The 16711-nt window shown below is 35.4% G+C and overlaps 1 protein-coding gene across 1 annotated transcript; it reads right to left on the reverse strand.

Annotated features, from left to right (window-relative positions):
- Window positions 1-1065: 1065 nt before the first annotated feature.
- LOC132103376 (serine protease hepsin-like) lies at window positions 1066-15473 on the reverse strand. The gene is made up of 13 exons (XM_059508439.1): window positions 15146-15473; window positions 14309-14412; window positions 8954-9055; window positions 8832-8873; window positions 7282-7411; window positions 7035-7151; window positions 6635-6675; window positions 6381-6546; window positions 5775-5971; window positions 4472-4567; window positions 1910-2052; window positions 1593-1757; window positions 1066-1508 (listed from the first exon to the last, which is right to left on the reverse strand). Exons 2-13 carry the CDS (start codon window positions 14325-14327, stop codon window positions 1455-1457), a joined length of 1272 nt encoding a protein of 423 aa, XP_059364422.1. The 5' UTR covers window positions 14328-14412; window positions 15146-15473; the 3' UTR covers window positions 1066-1454.
- Window positions 15474-16711: the final 1238 nt, after the last annotated feature.

Raw genomic sequence — 16711 nt, forward strand, 5'->3', positions numbered from 1 at the left:
ATTTTACTGACAATTTCTTCTCTAATCTCAGGGAGTTCAATGCCAAATTCATGAAACGGTTGCTTTTGAAAGATGGCTAGGTACCCTGTTTATCTGGACCAGCTGCTTCACTGAATCACAACCTGTAAGTGTTATAAAAAATAGATGTTTATATTTTCAGTAGAGCGTTCAAAATACAGAACTACTGAAAAAGGCGTAGCATTTCTGACACCGCTGTACGCCGTAGACCAATTACAACAGACTGGGCCATCTGACCAATCAGAGCAGAGTATGCTCACAGAAAGGAGGGGTTTAGAGACATTGAATCTTTGAACTGCTTCAAACGAATCGTTTGAGAATCGCTGGAAAATTAGGTGATATTAAATGCATATTTTGAAAAAACAAAAGCGTTTTTTTGGCCTTGCATGTATGTAATACTATTGTAGGAGTCTGCCAAAATAATATTAGGAACTGTAAAAATGGCATAAAAGGGGCAACTTTAAGAAAAAAGAAGAGAAAATATAATATAATACATGTAAAATACATCAGATGTGTAGTTTTCATGAAACATTTTCAAATGTCACCATTCTTGCCATTTCAATTCATAAAACCTATTTAAGTACACATTTAATCATGGCACATCTCACAGAGGCCTGTATAATTCGGTGAAATGTTTCTTACAAGTACATGCACTACAGGTTTTGACTGGACCTGTGCCACTAGTAAACAAATTTGATATAAATACTGTAGATTGATATAAAGTTGTTATAAAGTTCTTGTCAGATTTAGGACTGTGATAAAATTGTATTTGTGTGTGTGTGTTACTGTCTGGAGTCCATGTTATGCCTGTTTGTATAGCATTATATTACTTAAATTAATAGATTCTTTTTATGTTTCTTTGTTTATTTTTTTTTTAGTAAATGAACTAGAGCTGAATATCAACATGGATTTAATTTGTTTTGCAATAAAGTAGGATAAAAATACCCTATAGCCTGAAATTATCAACTGGTTTTGTGTGTGAAAAAAAGTTTATATATACACACACACACACACACACACACACACACACACACACATATACAAGCACACAGGTATGTATGTATATATTTATGTGTGTATATAAATATATAGATATATATATACACACATATATTATGAGGGGTTTTGGGTTTAGCCAAAATTGCTAATTTGATTACCTTATATATCGTATTATACAGATTTTCAGAGAAAAATAGCATGTTTTATTGTAATGTTAATAAAACATGCTATGTTCATAAACATATCAAACCCCAAAAGTACAGCATCAGAAATTGTTCTTAGCCTCCGTGGGTAAGATATTGTCCTTGAGACAGATTGATCATCACAGAACATTTGATGAACACCAGAAGTCTGATCGCAGACTGATGTGAGCAACACATCTGACCTCAACGGGCAACATTTCAGTCTTATATTAAGCATTTGTCCGCTCTGAATGGCTATGGTGTAACCGCTCGTGCCATTTTGTGGACCCCTGGGGAGTTTTCATACATCTATGGAGAAAATGTTAGAGAATGTTTGTTTTGATGATATGTAGATATGCTGTTGAAAGTGTGACATCATCCTGCATCACTCACCCTCGTGGCTGTGGATAACCAAGGCAGAAAGCGTGACACACGTGTGTAGACGCCGGGCTTTTTGGCCATGGCGCAGCCTGTACCCCAGCTCACCACCCCCAGCAAACGATAACGGCTGGTCTTAGACAGGACATCTGATGCTACGAAAGGACCACCACTGTCCCCCTGACATCATATGAGAGACAGTATCACATCTCATATCACTTCACAATTCCACACAGCCACATCTTGCACATTAGGTATGAATGTCGCCCTCTAGTGGACATGAGATGCTCTTTCCATCTGGACTGATGATGTCATAGCTGAGTGGCGGATACCTGGCAGGAGTCGGTTCCTCCTTTCTCATAACCGGCACAGAACATGGTGGTTGTGACCTGGTTGTCATAATAATCCGGGCCATTGCAAACAACATCACTGATGATGGGCACATGGGCTTCCTGGAGGATGTTGGCTTGAGTGCCTTCAAGAGATATAAAGAGAAGTGAAAGAGGGTGTTTTTGTGAAACAGAAACTTTTCTGAAATCCCTTAAAAGGAATATTCATGCTTTTTCAAACGAATGTCTACTGTTGACTTCAAGTCTTGTTGGAATTATCATATTTAAAGGGATAGTGCACCTGAAAATGAACATTTTTGTCATCATTTACTCAACCTCACATCATTCCAAATCTGTATTACTTTCTTTGCTTTGGTGGAACATAAAAGAAGTTACTCTGAAGAATGTTGGTAACCAAACAAATTTAGTTACCTTTAACTTTGAATGTAAGTCGTTACCATCATTCATCAAAGCAGAAAAAAAACTAAATCATACAGATTTGAAATGACAAAATGGGTGAGTAAATAAAGACAGATTTTACATTTTTGGATGAACTATACCTTTAAAAGCATTGTTATTTGTAACAAAATTACATTACTATTATAAAAATCCATTAATCACAGTGTGTTGCATTGTCCCTTTTTATTGAAAGTAACTTTTGCTTTACCTTTTCTCACTGTTGGGACATAATACATAGGACAAAGATATAAAACATAAAAAATATATAATTGTGAATGCCATGACATATACTCAGCTAACAGGGAATGTTCTCACTCACTTTGGGTTTTTGCACAATTTTCTCAAAATTATGAACAAATGTTTATCTAGTAACATTAACAGAACATTTGTTCAAAGTAGGTCTTTAATAACATTGGCATTAAAATGGGCTGCAGCTAGATACCATAACCATGATGTTCTACGCTTTTGTGGGATTGAAAGGGTTAATATGCCACCTAGAGGGGGAGATCTTGAATTATTCTTACAGAATTAATACAAAGACAACAATACATGAACCAGTGTTATGAACAAACAGCAAGTGGGTAGCATCATAAATAAACATGCAACTTTCTAAGAGTATAACTATATTTTGTACAATTTCTTAAAAATTTAACCATAACTGAATAATGCTAGAATGATAATGATGCAGTGCTATTTATTATTATATATTATCTTAATACTTATTCATATTTTGAATAGGCTTTTATTTTTATTTAATATTTTTATATAATAAAATTTTATTCTGTTTAGATTTAATCTATATATCACTATTTTTCATCTAATATTTATAGTATATTTTACTTATTGTATTATTTTAATTAGCAAAGTTCTAGTTAATCTTGTGAAAAAGAAGTGCACTTTAGCATACTTTATAAAAGATTGAAATGGAAATAATATACTTTAAAAGAAAATACTAAAGTGTGAATCGAATGTAATATTTTCAGACTGTTAATTGCATGTTATTTACAATTGATTCGAATTATAGTTTACATTTATATTAAATGTAATTAACTGAATGTAAGAGTGCTTTTTTAAACCACTTAAGTAGGACTTCTTTATATGTGACCCTGGGCCACAAAACCGCTGGGGTATATTTGTAGCAATAGCCACAAAAACATTGTATGGGGCAAATTATTATACATTTTTCTTTTGTTAAGATATTAAGTAAAGATCATGTTCCATGAATACATTTTGTAAATTTACTACCGTAAATATATCAAAACTTATTTTTTTGTTTAGTAATATACATTGCTAAGAATTCATTCGGACAACTTCAAAGGCAATTTTTCTCAGTATTTAGATTTTTTTGCACCCTCTGATTTCAGATTTTCAAATAGTTGTATCCCTGCCAAATGTTGGCCGATCCTAATAAACCATACATCAATGGAAAGCATATTTATTCAACTTTCAGATAATGTATAAATCATAATTTCGACAAATTGACGCTTAAGACTGGTTTTTGTTGGTCCAGGGTCACATATGTAACTTTATAAATACTTCTTGTCTTTGTGTACTTTCTAATATACTTGTAATTTTAATTGAAACCTGTATGTCATGCTTTTAAATATATATTTGTAAATATACATTTCAACACATCAAGTGTACTTCTTAACAGTTTTACAAAGGATTGTTGAAATTATTTCAAATGACCTTTAAATAAAAAAAAAAATTCATTTGACATCATTAAAGTGCATTAAGAAACAGTCATTAATGTGTACTCTCTTTAAATAGACTAGTGTTGTGTAGTGTAGTGTTTTATGTCTTTTTATATCTTATTTGCAAGTACCTTTTTTATAAAATATTCTTAAAGATTTGTAGATTTGTACACCACAAGGGCACATTCAATACGATTAAGCACACTTCTTTTTCACAAGTGATAACAACACTGGAATGATGTGATACGCCTGTTAGGTTTCTATCACAAGTAAGTGTATTGACTCATAATCACTCACACAGCTCACTGACAAAAAAAGGCCAAAGCCAGACAGACAGACTAAAAAGAGACCATAAACAGTGGAATACAGCACTTCTGAGACGGTATGACAGCATGAGATTACTATTACTAACCATAATACTCCATGTTACCCCAGCCGGTTACTGTACCCATCTGCCCATCTCCCAAACGCTGGCCATAGGTAGGAAGACACACTGGCTGGACATAATCTAAAACACCAAAACAACTGATGTCAACTGAGAAGAAAACCATTTCACACGGTCAAACACAACACTATAAAAGTACACTAGAGGGAACGATGAGCAATTTTTAGCTTCTAATGCTCTATTTCTTTCAATTCACATTGGGAAAAGATACATTTTCAGAATCAAATCCAAAATATTCCCTACAACATTCTAGTTAATGGTTACAGAACACTGTGGAGATGAGGCAAAGCTTTGTCCTTCTAGAAAATTCTGCCTGTATTATCTTGTTTCAACTCAAGGCCACTTGGAAATAGAGGAGCTTTGTTCTCAGGACGAGCAACCTGAGACCGGAGCGAGGTTTAACTATAATGCTGTGTTCAGTCAGACAGACCTGTAACATACCAGAACCTAATGAAAAACAACTCATAACAGACTGTGATTAAACTGCTGCCAGTAAAGATTTGTCCATGTTCCACAGAGCCATTTCTTTTATGAATGTATTCTTTTATGCAAATACTTGTGTACTGAAATGCCTGGACACAACACAACACAACACACAAAAAAACTCAACATGACATTTACAGTAACATTTAAAAGATAAAAGATAAAAGATTTTAACCAGAGAGTAAAAAAATAAAAGTTTCCAATCATTTCTCTGTACAAACTGAATGCAAATATGCATAGTCACAGCCAGTCAGAACACATGTGATGTTTAATTAGGGTGACCATACATACTGTATGACACGTCCTGGCCAGAATTTCTAAATTGCCTCAAATATTTCAGTTTTGGCCCTGTTTTCCTGATTTCATACTTGCTGAAGGTAATGATCAAAAATTAGTTAGACCAATAACATGCAAGCATTGTGCATAATCAACCAATGTGTGTGTGTGTACAGTGTGTGAGCAGGTGGGATCTCTCAAAGTGATGCAAATACGCACACATATTAGGTGTGTTCAACTTAAGCGTACCGTGAGAGCGATTTGAAAGCATAAGTAGCTGTCTGCTCTCTGTAGCTCTCACAGTACTTAGATGTCACCATTTGGTCTGTGCAGCACAAACAAAGCCAAAACCTGGATATATTTGGCAATATAGAAATCCTGGTCAAGATGTGTCAGGTAAAAAGGACATGGTCACCCTACTTTAATATGCATCTATATGGAGCTGGATTTTGGCCAATGAACTTTGTAAAACTCAATGTAAAACTCAATGTAACTGAATGTAAAAACTTGCCAGTGAACTGCAGAGGTTTTGTCAGTGCCAGGACTGCTATGTCACGACTGTTGTCATCAATGTTGGCGTCGACGAAGGGCAGGTAGCTGCTGTGGTAGACAACCGTCTTCACCTCAGCGATCACAACGTTCTTACTGATGGGAGTGTTGTAGATCGTTCCCATCAGAACCCGCCAGCGTGAAACATGACGATACCTCCTGAGGATACAGGCACCAAATTTTGGTGTTGGTTTGAGAAAGCCTAGCCAGAAAGTGTGAAGTAGTTTAAAAATGGGTATGGTTAATGTTTTAAATAATTTTAAGATGAAAGTAATTTAAGAACAATGAAGTTTCAAGGTATTAAAGCCATGCAATCGGTTATTCTGTCATCCGATATCAGAGTCTGATAGCCCCTCGCCCTCCATTGCGTAACTAAAGCTAAACATTCCAGACTTCGCTTTTTTATGTTAATTAAGTGCATCATCGGGACATTTTAAGTGAATTTTCTTTTTACATTTTTCTATTATTATACATACTAAAAACAGCATAAAATAGTGTATATGTAGACAAATTGGGACACACCAGCATGTTTTAGAAAAGCTAGTAGTAAAAAGTGTATGTCACTCACTCAGGAAAGCAGTGTGCAGCACTGATGATCCAGCGATCTGAAATGATGGATCCACCACACTGATGAACTCCATCATACTGTAAACTGACCTGCCACGGCCACGAACCCTGGCGGGCATCCACTCCCCCCACGATCCGCTCTTCAGGCAGCATACGACGACCACAGTCTACAGCGATGGAGAGCAAACAAATAACAAACCATTTGCAGTGCAAATATTCAATATGCTACAAATATGCTTGTGTTGTAGCACTTACCCTGACAAATCACCGCAATTATCTGACCTTTGTCACATTTACTGTAACAGAAATTAAACAGAATGTTTTAGAGAGCTTACCGGTTTTTAGCCTTTAGTTATTGTTTAGTTTTTGTTAAAATTCAAAATGGAATTTTAAGCAACCATTACTCCAGTTGTCAATGTCACATGATCCTTAAGAAATCATATCTAATATGATGATGGATTTGATGGCCATTTAAAATTAGCTGTGTATTCTGATGAAATACATTTTTTTGCAAGCAAAATATTACTAAAAAAAATTTAATTATATTAAAACAATAGTTGATGGGGGTTTCAAAGTAGATTTTTTCATTTCAGTTTGGTAATGTCCATGCTGTGTATGTATTTAGTTTTAGTCATATGAAATGGCAATGTCTCACCAAGGATATAGGGCTGTTTTTATCTTCTTCCCATATGTTAACTCACTCTCTTTCACGCAGAAAAAATCATTGTCACCACTATTATCAGGAGCACATGTCACTGAGAAATTCACTGCTCTGAATATGGAGGAAAACACAAATCAAGACATGACTGAAACAATTATCAAATTCAGTCATTAATTTAAACCGGCTTGACAAAATTTCTCACAGTTAGCTGTGAACCTGGTAGGTGTTGTGTGTTTGTTACCTGACGAAGCCCATCTCCTCACAGCTGATGTTGGCTATGAGCTGGTTGGCGCTGGATGAGCAGATGTGTTTCCACCTCCGCTGGGTGGAGTCGAACACTCGCAGCCTCTGGTCTGCTGCGCTCACCTGCACTGCAAAACATGATCAAGACAGTGAGCATGTTCATACTGTTAAAGATGACCGGACACACTCTCTGTGTTGCATGGATATAGCATACAAGCAGAATGCACAGTGTAATACTGCATCATACGATGCAATGCACACTGCATGACCTCATTCAACATTTCCACTGTGATTGAAAATGTGAAATGCTATTTTATTTCTGAGATTATAACTGGATGCCATTTGTTGAATTATACTAGCAAGTAGTAAGTATGCTACTGAAGTAGACATAGTGATAACCATGGCAATATATGGGACAACATATGTGAAAATGCATTAAGACTAGAGCACATCTAATTTCAGAAGCACCCTCAGTGATTATTTCTGGAATCTGGTTGATACACTAATTGGAAAACTATATACAAAAACAACAAAATACAAATTTCAAATTGCATGCAAAATTGCATGCAAAATTATTGAATAAATCCATATTCATAATTTCAGCGCTTAACTAAAATAAGTAGGCTATTAATAAAATAAATAACTAGAGAAGGCTGACTATAATCAGCTCGCTTCCATAGTGAGATAAGCTTACTCCTCACCTGTATTAGAAAAAAAAGCTCTTCTGGTCTTCAGTAATGCGAAGACAATGTTTGAGCATGTACACACAATATCTGAGTGAGAGCAGAGCCAATTCATAAAAGAACATTGTATATTTAAAAGCACATGACCAGTTTTGTGAGAGTAACCTGGGGTTTCATGGGGGGCCAGTGCCACTCCTGACCACCATGTAGACACGCCCAAAATTATACATTTAAGAATATTAATTATACATTTATACATATACATTATACAAAATGTTAAATTATTAAATAAAATATAAATATAATAAATATATTATTTTCATCTACAGACTGGGCAGAAGGTTTATCTTCTGACAGGACAGTGACCCTAAGCACACAACAAGCGTGGCTTATAGACAACTCTTATGAATGTCCTTGAGTGGCCCAGCCACAGCCTGAGCTTGAACCCAATCACATATTTCTGGAGAAACCAGAAAATGTGCACCTGCCTGCCCCCATCCTACCTGACAGAGCTTGAGACTTAAACTTATGCAATGTACTTATTTCATTTTTTATAAATTTACGAATTTGTGACAATTCTGTTTTGCTTTGTCAGTATATGGTGTGTGGAGTGTAGATTGATGTGGGGGGGAAAGGTAATTTAAAGAAGTTGATCATAAGAGAGCAACATAATACATTAAATTAAATTAATGTTAAATTAAAGTTGTTATTGTATTTCAGAATAAATGCAGCATTATTTAAAAAACTAAGCAACATAATGTATATATCTTAATTAAATATATTATACATTTATATAATGTATATTAAATATAATACATATTAAATAGATATTATTTAAATATGAGTACAAATGAACAATGCTTACCATCAAATAATCCAGTATCTTCTGTTGTTCTAAGATACGTGACTGAAAAAAACAAAATCACATGTAAAGTGTCTCTGGAATGACTGCGGTATTCCATTAAATCAGCAAGCAGAAAGTCTCACCAAGGGCCCAGATGGCAGCTCCCAGCCCTCCCAGTATGATCAAGATCAGAGCTACAGCAGCTGCCACCCGACACCGGCTGAAGATACTCATCCCAGGACCTCCTGTAGGACAGAAACCAACACTTTCAGTACAGGACAAAACATATATTTAAAGCAGCAGTTTAAAATTTTGTGAATGTTAAAATTCATGCCTGTGCGCAAACACATAAAGCATGACAGCTGATGAAAGAAAAGTACAACCATGAATGAGATCAATAGTCCAAAGTCATCAATTCCTCATTGCTAAAGTAAACATAGGACATCATCTCAGTGCCATGATCAGCTATCTCTCCACAAACACACACAGACCAGCGTCAGCATGTTCCTAAAGATGTAACCAAGTCAGTGTTAAGTGACCAAACAATACATCCATTCCTGCATGCACTGAGCATTCACCACGGCTACTGTTTAAAGCACTGACCAGTATTGCTCATTCATAACCATTATCATTCCAAATAAAACACATCCACACATAAATATGACTTTGATATACAAATGACGTATGCATCCTGCTTCTTAGATGTTTATCCTGAAATAAAAAGACCCACATAATCTCACAAGAGTTTTCTATAAGATGCTATAGGTTCAGAGAAAATGTCAACAATGTCCTAGAGGCAACTGTGTTAAGATTTGCCAAGATACCAAAGTCTGGAATCAAATGATTTCAGTATGACCTCGAAGATATTCATAAAATTAAATTAAAAAACTATATATTGAGTGTGTGTAAACAACTTTTGTTTCTCCTGATTAATTTTTATTTTCTTGATGTGAATCAGTAAAAATGAAGGGGAAAAATTTTCCTTTATCTCTTTATCAATTATACAAATCAAAATTATTTAGGTATATATAAATAAATATTATGTATGTAATATATTATAGTTTTATATTGTAAAACATTACATATAATATTTTATATAATATATAAATATAATGTATTATTTCCATTGAATTATATATGAATATGCACATCTGACATCATAAATGCATATAATCCAGGTAACACTTTAGAATAGGTAACACTTGTTAACTATTAACTACGACATTTCTCTCAATAAATTCTTAATTTGCTGCTTATTAAAAGTTAGTAAGGTAGTTGTTAGGATTAGGCAATGGGTAAGATCAGGGATGTAGAATAAGGTCAAGTAGAACAAGGCATTAATATGTTCTTAATTAGCACTAACACATAGCTAATATTCTAGTAATATGCATGCTAATAAGCAAGTAATAGGTGTTACCTATTCTAAAGTGTTACCGATATGACAATATAAGGAGCATGACAGGTGGATTTCTGAACCAATTAGCCAAGGCTCCAACTAAACTACATTCCATCACAAGACTGATCAGGGGTAATCAGAATTAACTTTATATGGGCTATTTAATACAACCCGAATTCCGGAAAAGTTGGGACGTTTTTTAAATTTTAATAAAATGAAAACTAAAGGAATTTCAAATCACATGAACCAATATTTTATTCACAATAGAACATAGATAACGTAGCAAATGTTTAAACTGAGAAATTTTACACTTTTATCCACTTAATTAGCTCATTTCAAATTTAATGCCTGCTACAGGTCTCAAAAAAGTTGGCACGGGGGCAACAAATGGCTAAAAAAGCAAGCAGTTTTGAAAAGATTCAGCTGGGAGAACATCTAGTGATTAATTAAGTTAATTGATATCAGGTCTGTAACATGATTAGCTATAAAAGCTTTGTCTTAGAGAAGCAGAGTCTCTCAGAAGTAAAGATGGGCAGAGGCTCTCCAATCTGTGAAAGACTGCGTAAAAAAATTGTGGAAAGCTTTAAAAACAATGTTCCTCAATGTTAAATTGCAAAGGCTTTGCAAATCTCATCATCTACAGTGCATAACATCATCAAAAGATTCAGAGAAACTGGAGAAATCTCTGTGCGTAAGGGACAAGGCCGGAGACCTTTATTGGATGCCCGTGGTCTTCGGGCTCTCAGACGACACTGCATCACTCATTGGCATGATTGTGTCAATGACATTACTAAATGGGCCCAGGAATACTTTCAGAAACCACTGTCGGTAAACACAATCCACCGTGCCATCAGCAGATGCCAACTAAAGCTCTATCATGCAAAAAGGAAGCCATATGTGAACATGGTCCAGAAGCGCCGTCGTGTCCTGTGGGCCAAGCCTCATTTAAAATGGACTATTTCAAAGTGGAATAGTGTTTTATGGTCAGACGAGTGCAAATTTGACATTCTTGTTGGAAATCACGGACGCCGTGTCCTTCGGGCTAAAGAGGAGGGAGACCTTCCAGCATGTTATCAGCATTCAGTTCAAAAGCCAGCATCTCTGATGGTATGGGGGTGCATAAGTGCATACGGTATGGGCAGCTTGCATGTTTTGGAAAGCTCTGTGAATGCTGAAAGGTATATAAAGGTTTTAGAGCAACATATGCTTCCCTCCAAACAACGTCTATTTCAGGGAAGGCCTTGTTTATTTCAGCAGGACAATGCAAAACCACATACTGCAGCTATAACAACAGCATGGCTTCGTCGTAGAAGAGTCCGGGTGCTAACCTGGCCTGCCTGCAGTCCAGATCTTTCACCTATAGAGAACATTTGGCGCATCATTAAACGAAAAATACGTCAAAGACGACCACGAACTCTTCAGCAGCTGGAGATCTATATAAGGCAAGAATGGGACCAAATTCCAACAGCAAAACTCCAGCAACTCATAGCCTCAATGCCCAGACGTCTTCAAACTGTTTTGAAAAGAAAAGGAGATGCTACACCATGGTAAACATGCCCCGTCCCAACTATTTTGAGACTGTAGCAGAAATCAAAATTGAAATGAGCTCATTTTGTGCATAAAATTGTAAACTTTCTCAGTTTAAACATTTGCTATGTTATCTATGTTCTATTGTGAATAAAATATTGGCTCATGTGATTTGAAAGTCTTTTAGTTTTCATTTTATTCAAATTTAAAAAACGTCCCAACTTTTCCGGAATTCGGGTTGTAATATTTAGCAAACAAACATGTACATGTAGGAGTGAGACATGTAGGATTTTGTGATTGACAGGCTTCAGATTCTGCTTAGATGCACAGGAGGTTCTGCACATGCGGTTGTCTTGTGGAACATCACAAAACATGTGTTTTCCTAACTGTGAAGAGCTTGTGCAGAAGATCTGGTGTGATGATTAACAGTCATCCCATGCGACATCAGACAACAGCAGAGACTGTGCTGTCTGATAACCCCAGAGCAAACAAACACACACAACAGGTTGCTGCAGCTCTGCATCTGAACTGACAAGCCTTCGGGTCATAAGGACCTATAACCTAGAAACAACTCTTTACAGTATTATGATCCTCATGAATCAAACAAGCACAAAAAAAGTTATACAAATCTCTAATTCCCTGAAGGTGTAAAATTAGTCTGTCATAAAATTCTGTCATAATTTTTTCTTCTGTGGTACACAAAAGAATATATCTTGAAGAAATTTGGTAACCGAGCATTTTGGGTTTCATTGTATGGAGCACCACACATGACATGCAAGAAAAAATAAATAAATTGTGCTCACGATTTACTAATTCGATCCCTCGATTTACTAAAACATGCAAATGAATTTACTCATTTGTTCTCTCTATTTATAAATTGTGCACATCCTTTATAAATCGAGGGAATGAAATAGTAAATCGTGCGCACAATTTATAAATCGAGGGAACGAAATAGTAAATTGTGCAAACAATTTATAATTCAAGGGAACGAAATAGTAAATTGTGCGCACAATATATAAATCGAGTGAACTAAATAGTAACTCGTTCACACAATAATACTATTTTTTTCTGCATCCCGTGTGTGGGGCTCTGTACCACTGTCTTCCAATGTATGGACAAAAAAAAATACTATAGTAGTTAATGGGACGCAAAACTGTTCCATTGCCAACTTTATTAAAAATATCACCTTCTGTATTCCACAGAAGAGAGAAAAGCATACAGCTTTGGAATGACAAAGTAAATGAGTAAATGATTATATAATCTTCATTTTTGTGTGGACTATCTTATTGAGAACAAGGTGTGATGTGTTTGCTGGGAAATTCGTTCATTATAGAGATTGATGATCTATACTCTCTGAGGGAACCACAGGTCATGGTCACAAATATTACAGAAGGAAAGTGATGTTAGACTGATGTTTCTCACATGATGAGAAAAATGATGTTGGGCTTCTGTTTTTACTTTCTTTGAATTTAATTTCAAACACCAATAGCTGAGAGAATTAACTAAAGTCACTAACGTTATTTCTTACATACACTACAGTACGTAAGAAATATTGTACGCTCACAAAAAAATCGCACCGACCCCAAACTTTTAATTAATAGACCTTAGTCAGATTAATAATTGTAAAGGAACTTACAATCTATGGCACGCACTGTAAAAAGGTCCTACATTATGTCATTTACCCTAAGTTGTATAATGCAGAAAATAATTTGCGTGAATTATGCTATTAAGCGGCTTTCCAGAGGGCATCTAATAACACAGCAAATTTTAAATCTAGATCAGATGTTGGACTGAAACACAGCATCAGTTACAGTTCTAGTTGTTAAATGTCTTGGTCATGGATGCAAGCTAAAAAACTATGTGCTTGAAACACCAGAGTAACAAGTAAAAAATGAGATCATCCATATCACACCTTGGTTCTCAACTGACCCAGCTTTGAATAGTTACATTAGAGGTCAGAAGAAAACTGAAACAGTATGATGTTTTATTTTTATCTCTTTGCTCTCTCACATTTGATTCCTGAGAATTTCCCAAATGCCTCAGAACGTTTACAGCACCTGCCATGACCCATGTGACCAGAGACCAAGTAGTACTTTTGTCTGAGTCGGGGTTTGTATTCTTCATGGTACACTGCTCTCTCGCTCTCACCGTCTCTCTCTCTCTCTTGGTCGTACCTGGATGATTTGAGTTTTGCAGCCAAATTAAAACATCACAGCAACATTTACCTAATGTATCAGCACTGAAATGTTCAAATCTGGCATCTACAATGAAAAGCATTCACTATAAAGAACTGTTTTGGTGTAGAACATATAATCCATAATCCACAAATCAGAGCAAAAAATATTGACAAGTAAAAGTATATACAGTATATAAATTCTAGTCTAAGAAAAGCTTTTCTGTGCAGGTAAATAGCTGTATCGGCACATCACATCATGTCTTCACACCTTTTGGCCTTGTGGCAAAGTAATACACAGATCAATACTGACCAAAACAAATCGAGTACATGACCCATCACTGTTAATCTTTAACACAGCAGTCGTATGATGTCAAAAAGGAGAGAAATAGGCCTACTCACCGATCTTCTTCTCTGGCATCTTTATCCAAAATAGAAAACTGGAAAATAAGCTTGGAACAGATTCCTATGATTCCTCCTCAAAACCTTTTGTTGCTTCTTCAAACCTGAAAATGTCACGGAAAATGCTTTTAAAAAGTAATCCGACCTCTGTCATGGACAAAGATGGGTTAAGCAAGTTAAATAAACCAAAGGGCAAACTGAGAAATAATTCAGAGAGTTACAGTCAGTGCTGTTATTAACAATCACTGTAAAAAAATATTTTCAACGTAATAATAATGATTATAATACATAAATAAATAAAAACTTTGCATGCCCTAAACTTAACTTGTGCATTCATGAATGTCCTTGCTACCAACTCCAAAAAGTTTCTTCATTAATGGTTCAATTAAAACTGGCTGAACCATAATGCATTACTTAATTATTTATAACTTTACATTTTGTTTCAAATTAAACAAGACTGAAAGGTGTTTAGTGTGTAATTGTGTTCAGCTACACATTCACTTTTTGTCTCCGTTTCCAAATATTAGCCTAACATTTATTTTCTTTATTTTTAATAAAATGTAGGTTAAAAGTTTTTAAAATAATAAATAATTATAAAAATAATAATAAAATATCCAGTATAAAAATGAAAAATCCAATATAACGAATTCCGTTCTGATGGTCAGTTACATAAAGAAGAAAATATTTTCAAAAACAACTGACCTCATAAGTAATTGTTTGTATCATTATTGTATGGAAATGACCATAATGGGAATATATAAAAGATTAATGTTTCATTTGTTTAATTCCAGTTTAATTAATGCTCTTAATAGTAAAAAAGTAAGTTATCACCTTTACCTCTCCGCTACAGGTTCTGGGATAAACTCCTGAATATGAACCAAACAGATGAAGAAGAAAATCAGTGGTTTCTTCAAGATATTCGCGTTGGTATTTCACTTTCCCCGGAGTCCTTCGCCCTTTTATTGTGTGTTAAATGAAGCTATTCTCCGGTATGCAGGCAGGACAGCGCTTCACCTCACTCTCCCTCTGCTCTTTCTTCACTGGTATAGAAACCTCCCTCTTCCGGTCAGTAACGAGTCTCATGAGAGCGCAGGTGTGTAAGTGTGTGCAGGCGTGCGCGCGCTGGACAGGTGAATCTGTGTACGCGCGACTCACCTTCAGCAGGAGCTCATCTGATAAAGCACGTCATCGAGTGATTCGACTCTGTCTGCGATATGATGCCATGTGGAAAATGTGTATAGGCCTATCTTGTTTTATTTTTTCTTCCGAGTACGAAATTGACCAGTAGGCTACTAATAAAAATTATTAATAATAATACCATTTTCAAAGAGAAAATTAATAGTTCATAATATTCATATTATCAAGGGTGTAGTTTTGATTTTGTCATTGGTGGGGACTAGAGGTCAAACAACAGATTAAAGAGTTATTCCAAATTTCACAAAAAGCTAATGGAAGTAATTGTAATAGTCAGACATTGAAGCGGGTAGCTGTTTTTGTCACTCTCCTGAGGAAAATGTTATTCACTTGTTTGGCAATGAACCCAGCAAAAAAAAAGAGAATAATAATAATGTACAATAGCTGAACCACAGTAACCAGTGTTGCCAAGAATTGGCCTGCCGGCATTTCAACGTTAAAACAATGTCAGCATTGAATTACCTTTCGATTTTGCAAATTGGATCAACACATAACTTACCAGCAAAACAACAACATCAGATAAGCATCTGACTTGAGCATCCGTGATAAAGCAGGTTACATGTCCTTTACCTATTTGTAAACTCTGTTAACGTTATACTTTACTATTTTCAAAAGATAATAAAGATAGTGATTTTCTTATCTAATTTTGCCAGGACCTCGCAGAACACATCTGACCCTTCTTGTGTTCACATTACAGTTGCTGTTGAACAGGAGCGTGTCTAGAGCATTTTCAGTGGGGGGGCCATGCTGGGGCACTGCCTCCAAATGGGGTGGCCACCAGCAGTGTTGGGGGTAATGCATTACAAGTAACGCGAGTTACGTAATCAGATTACTTTTTTCAAGTAACTAGTAAAGTAACGCATTACTTTTAAATTTACAAGAAAATATCTGAGTTACTTTTTCAAAAAAGTAACGCCAGTTACTTTGTAATCCCATTTTTTGACTGACAAGCCTCCTGTTCCCATATTGGGAGAAATTGGAAGTATGGAGGCGTTGTGTGCGCTGTGTGAACATGATGTTACTGTAGTTCTAGACTAAATGTTAATGTGCATTAATTCATCCCACTCACAAAAAAACAAAAAACAAAACAGATTTAGTATTCATCAAAATTAATCAAAACAGTGAAATGCAAACTCAGAATATGACGCAAACCTGCAATAACTAAATATATTAAATAACACAAATGTATCTATTCCCATTTTATTAACA

Source organism: Carassius carassius, chromosome 24, assembly GCF_963082965.1.
Source record: "Carassius carassius chromosome 24, fCarCar2.1, whole genome shotgun sequence".
NCBI classification, from domain to species: domain Eukaryota; kingdom Metazoa; phylum Chordata; class Actinopteri; order Cypriniformes; family Cyprinidae; genus Carassius; species Carassius carassius.

Excerpts from the sequence above, each read along its gene's own strand:
- LOC132103376 (XM_059508439.1), bottom strand. Across the intron at positions 7,412-8,831 it reads AGATACTGGATTATTTGATG|TGCAGGTGAGCGCAGCAGAC; the intron begins GTAAGCATTGTT and ends CATGTTTTGCAG. Across the intron at positions 7,152-7,281 it reads GAGGAGATGGGCTTCGTCAG|AGCAGTGAATTTCTCAGTGA; the intron begins GTAACAAACACA and ends CTCCATATTCAG.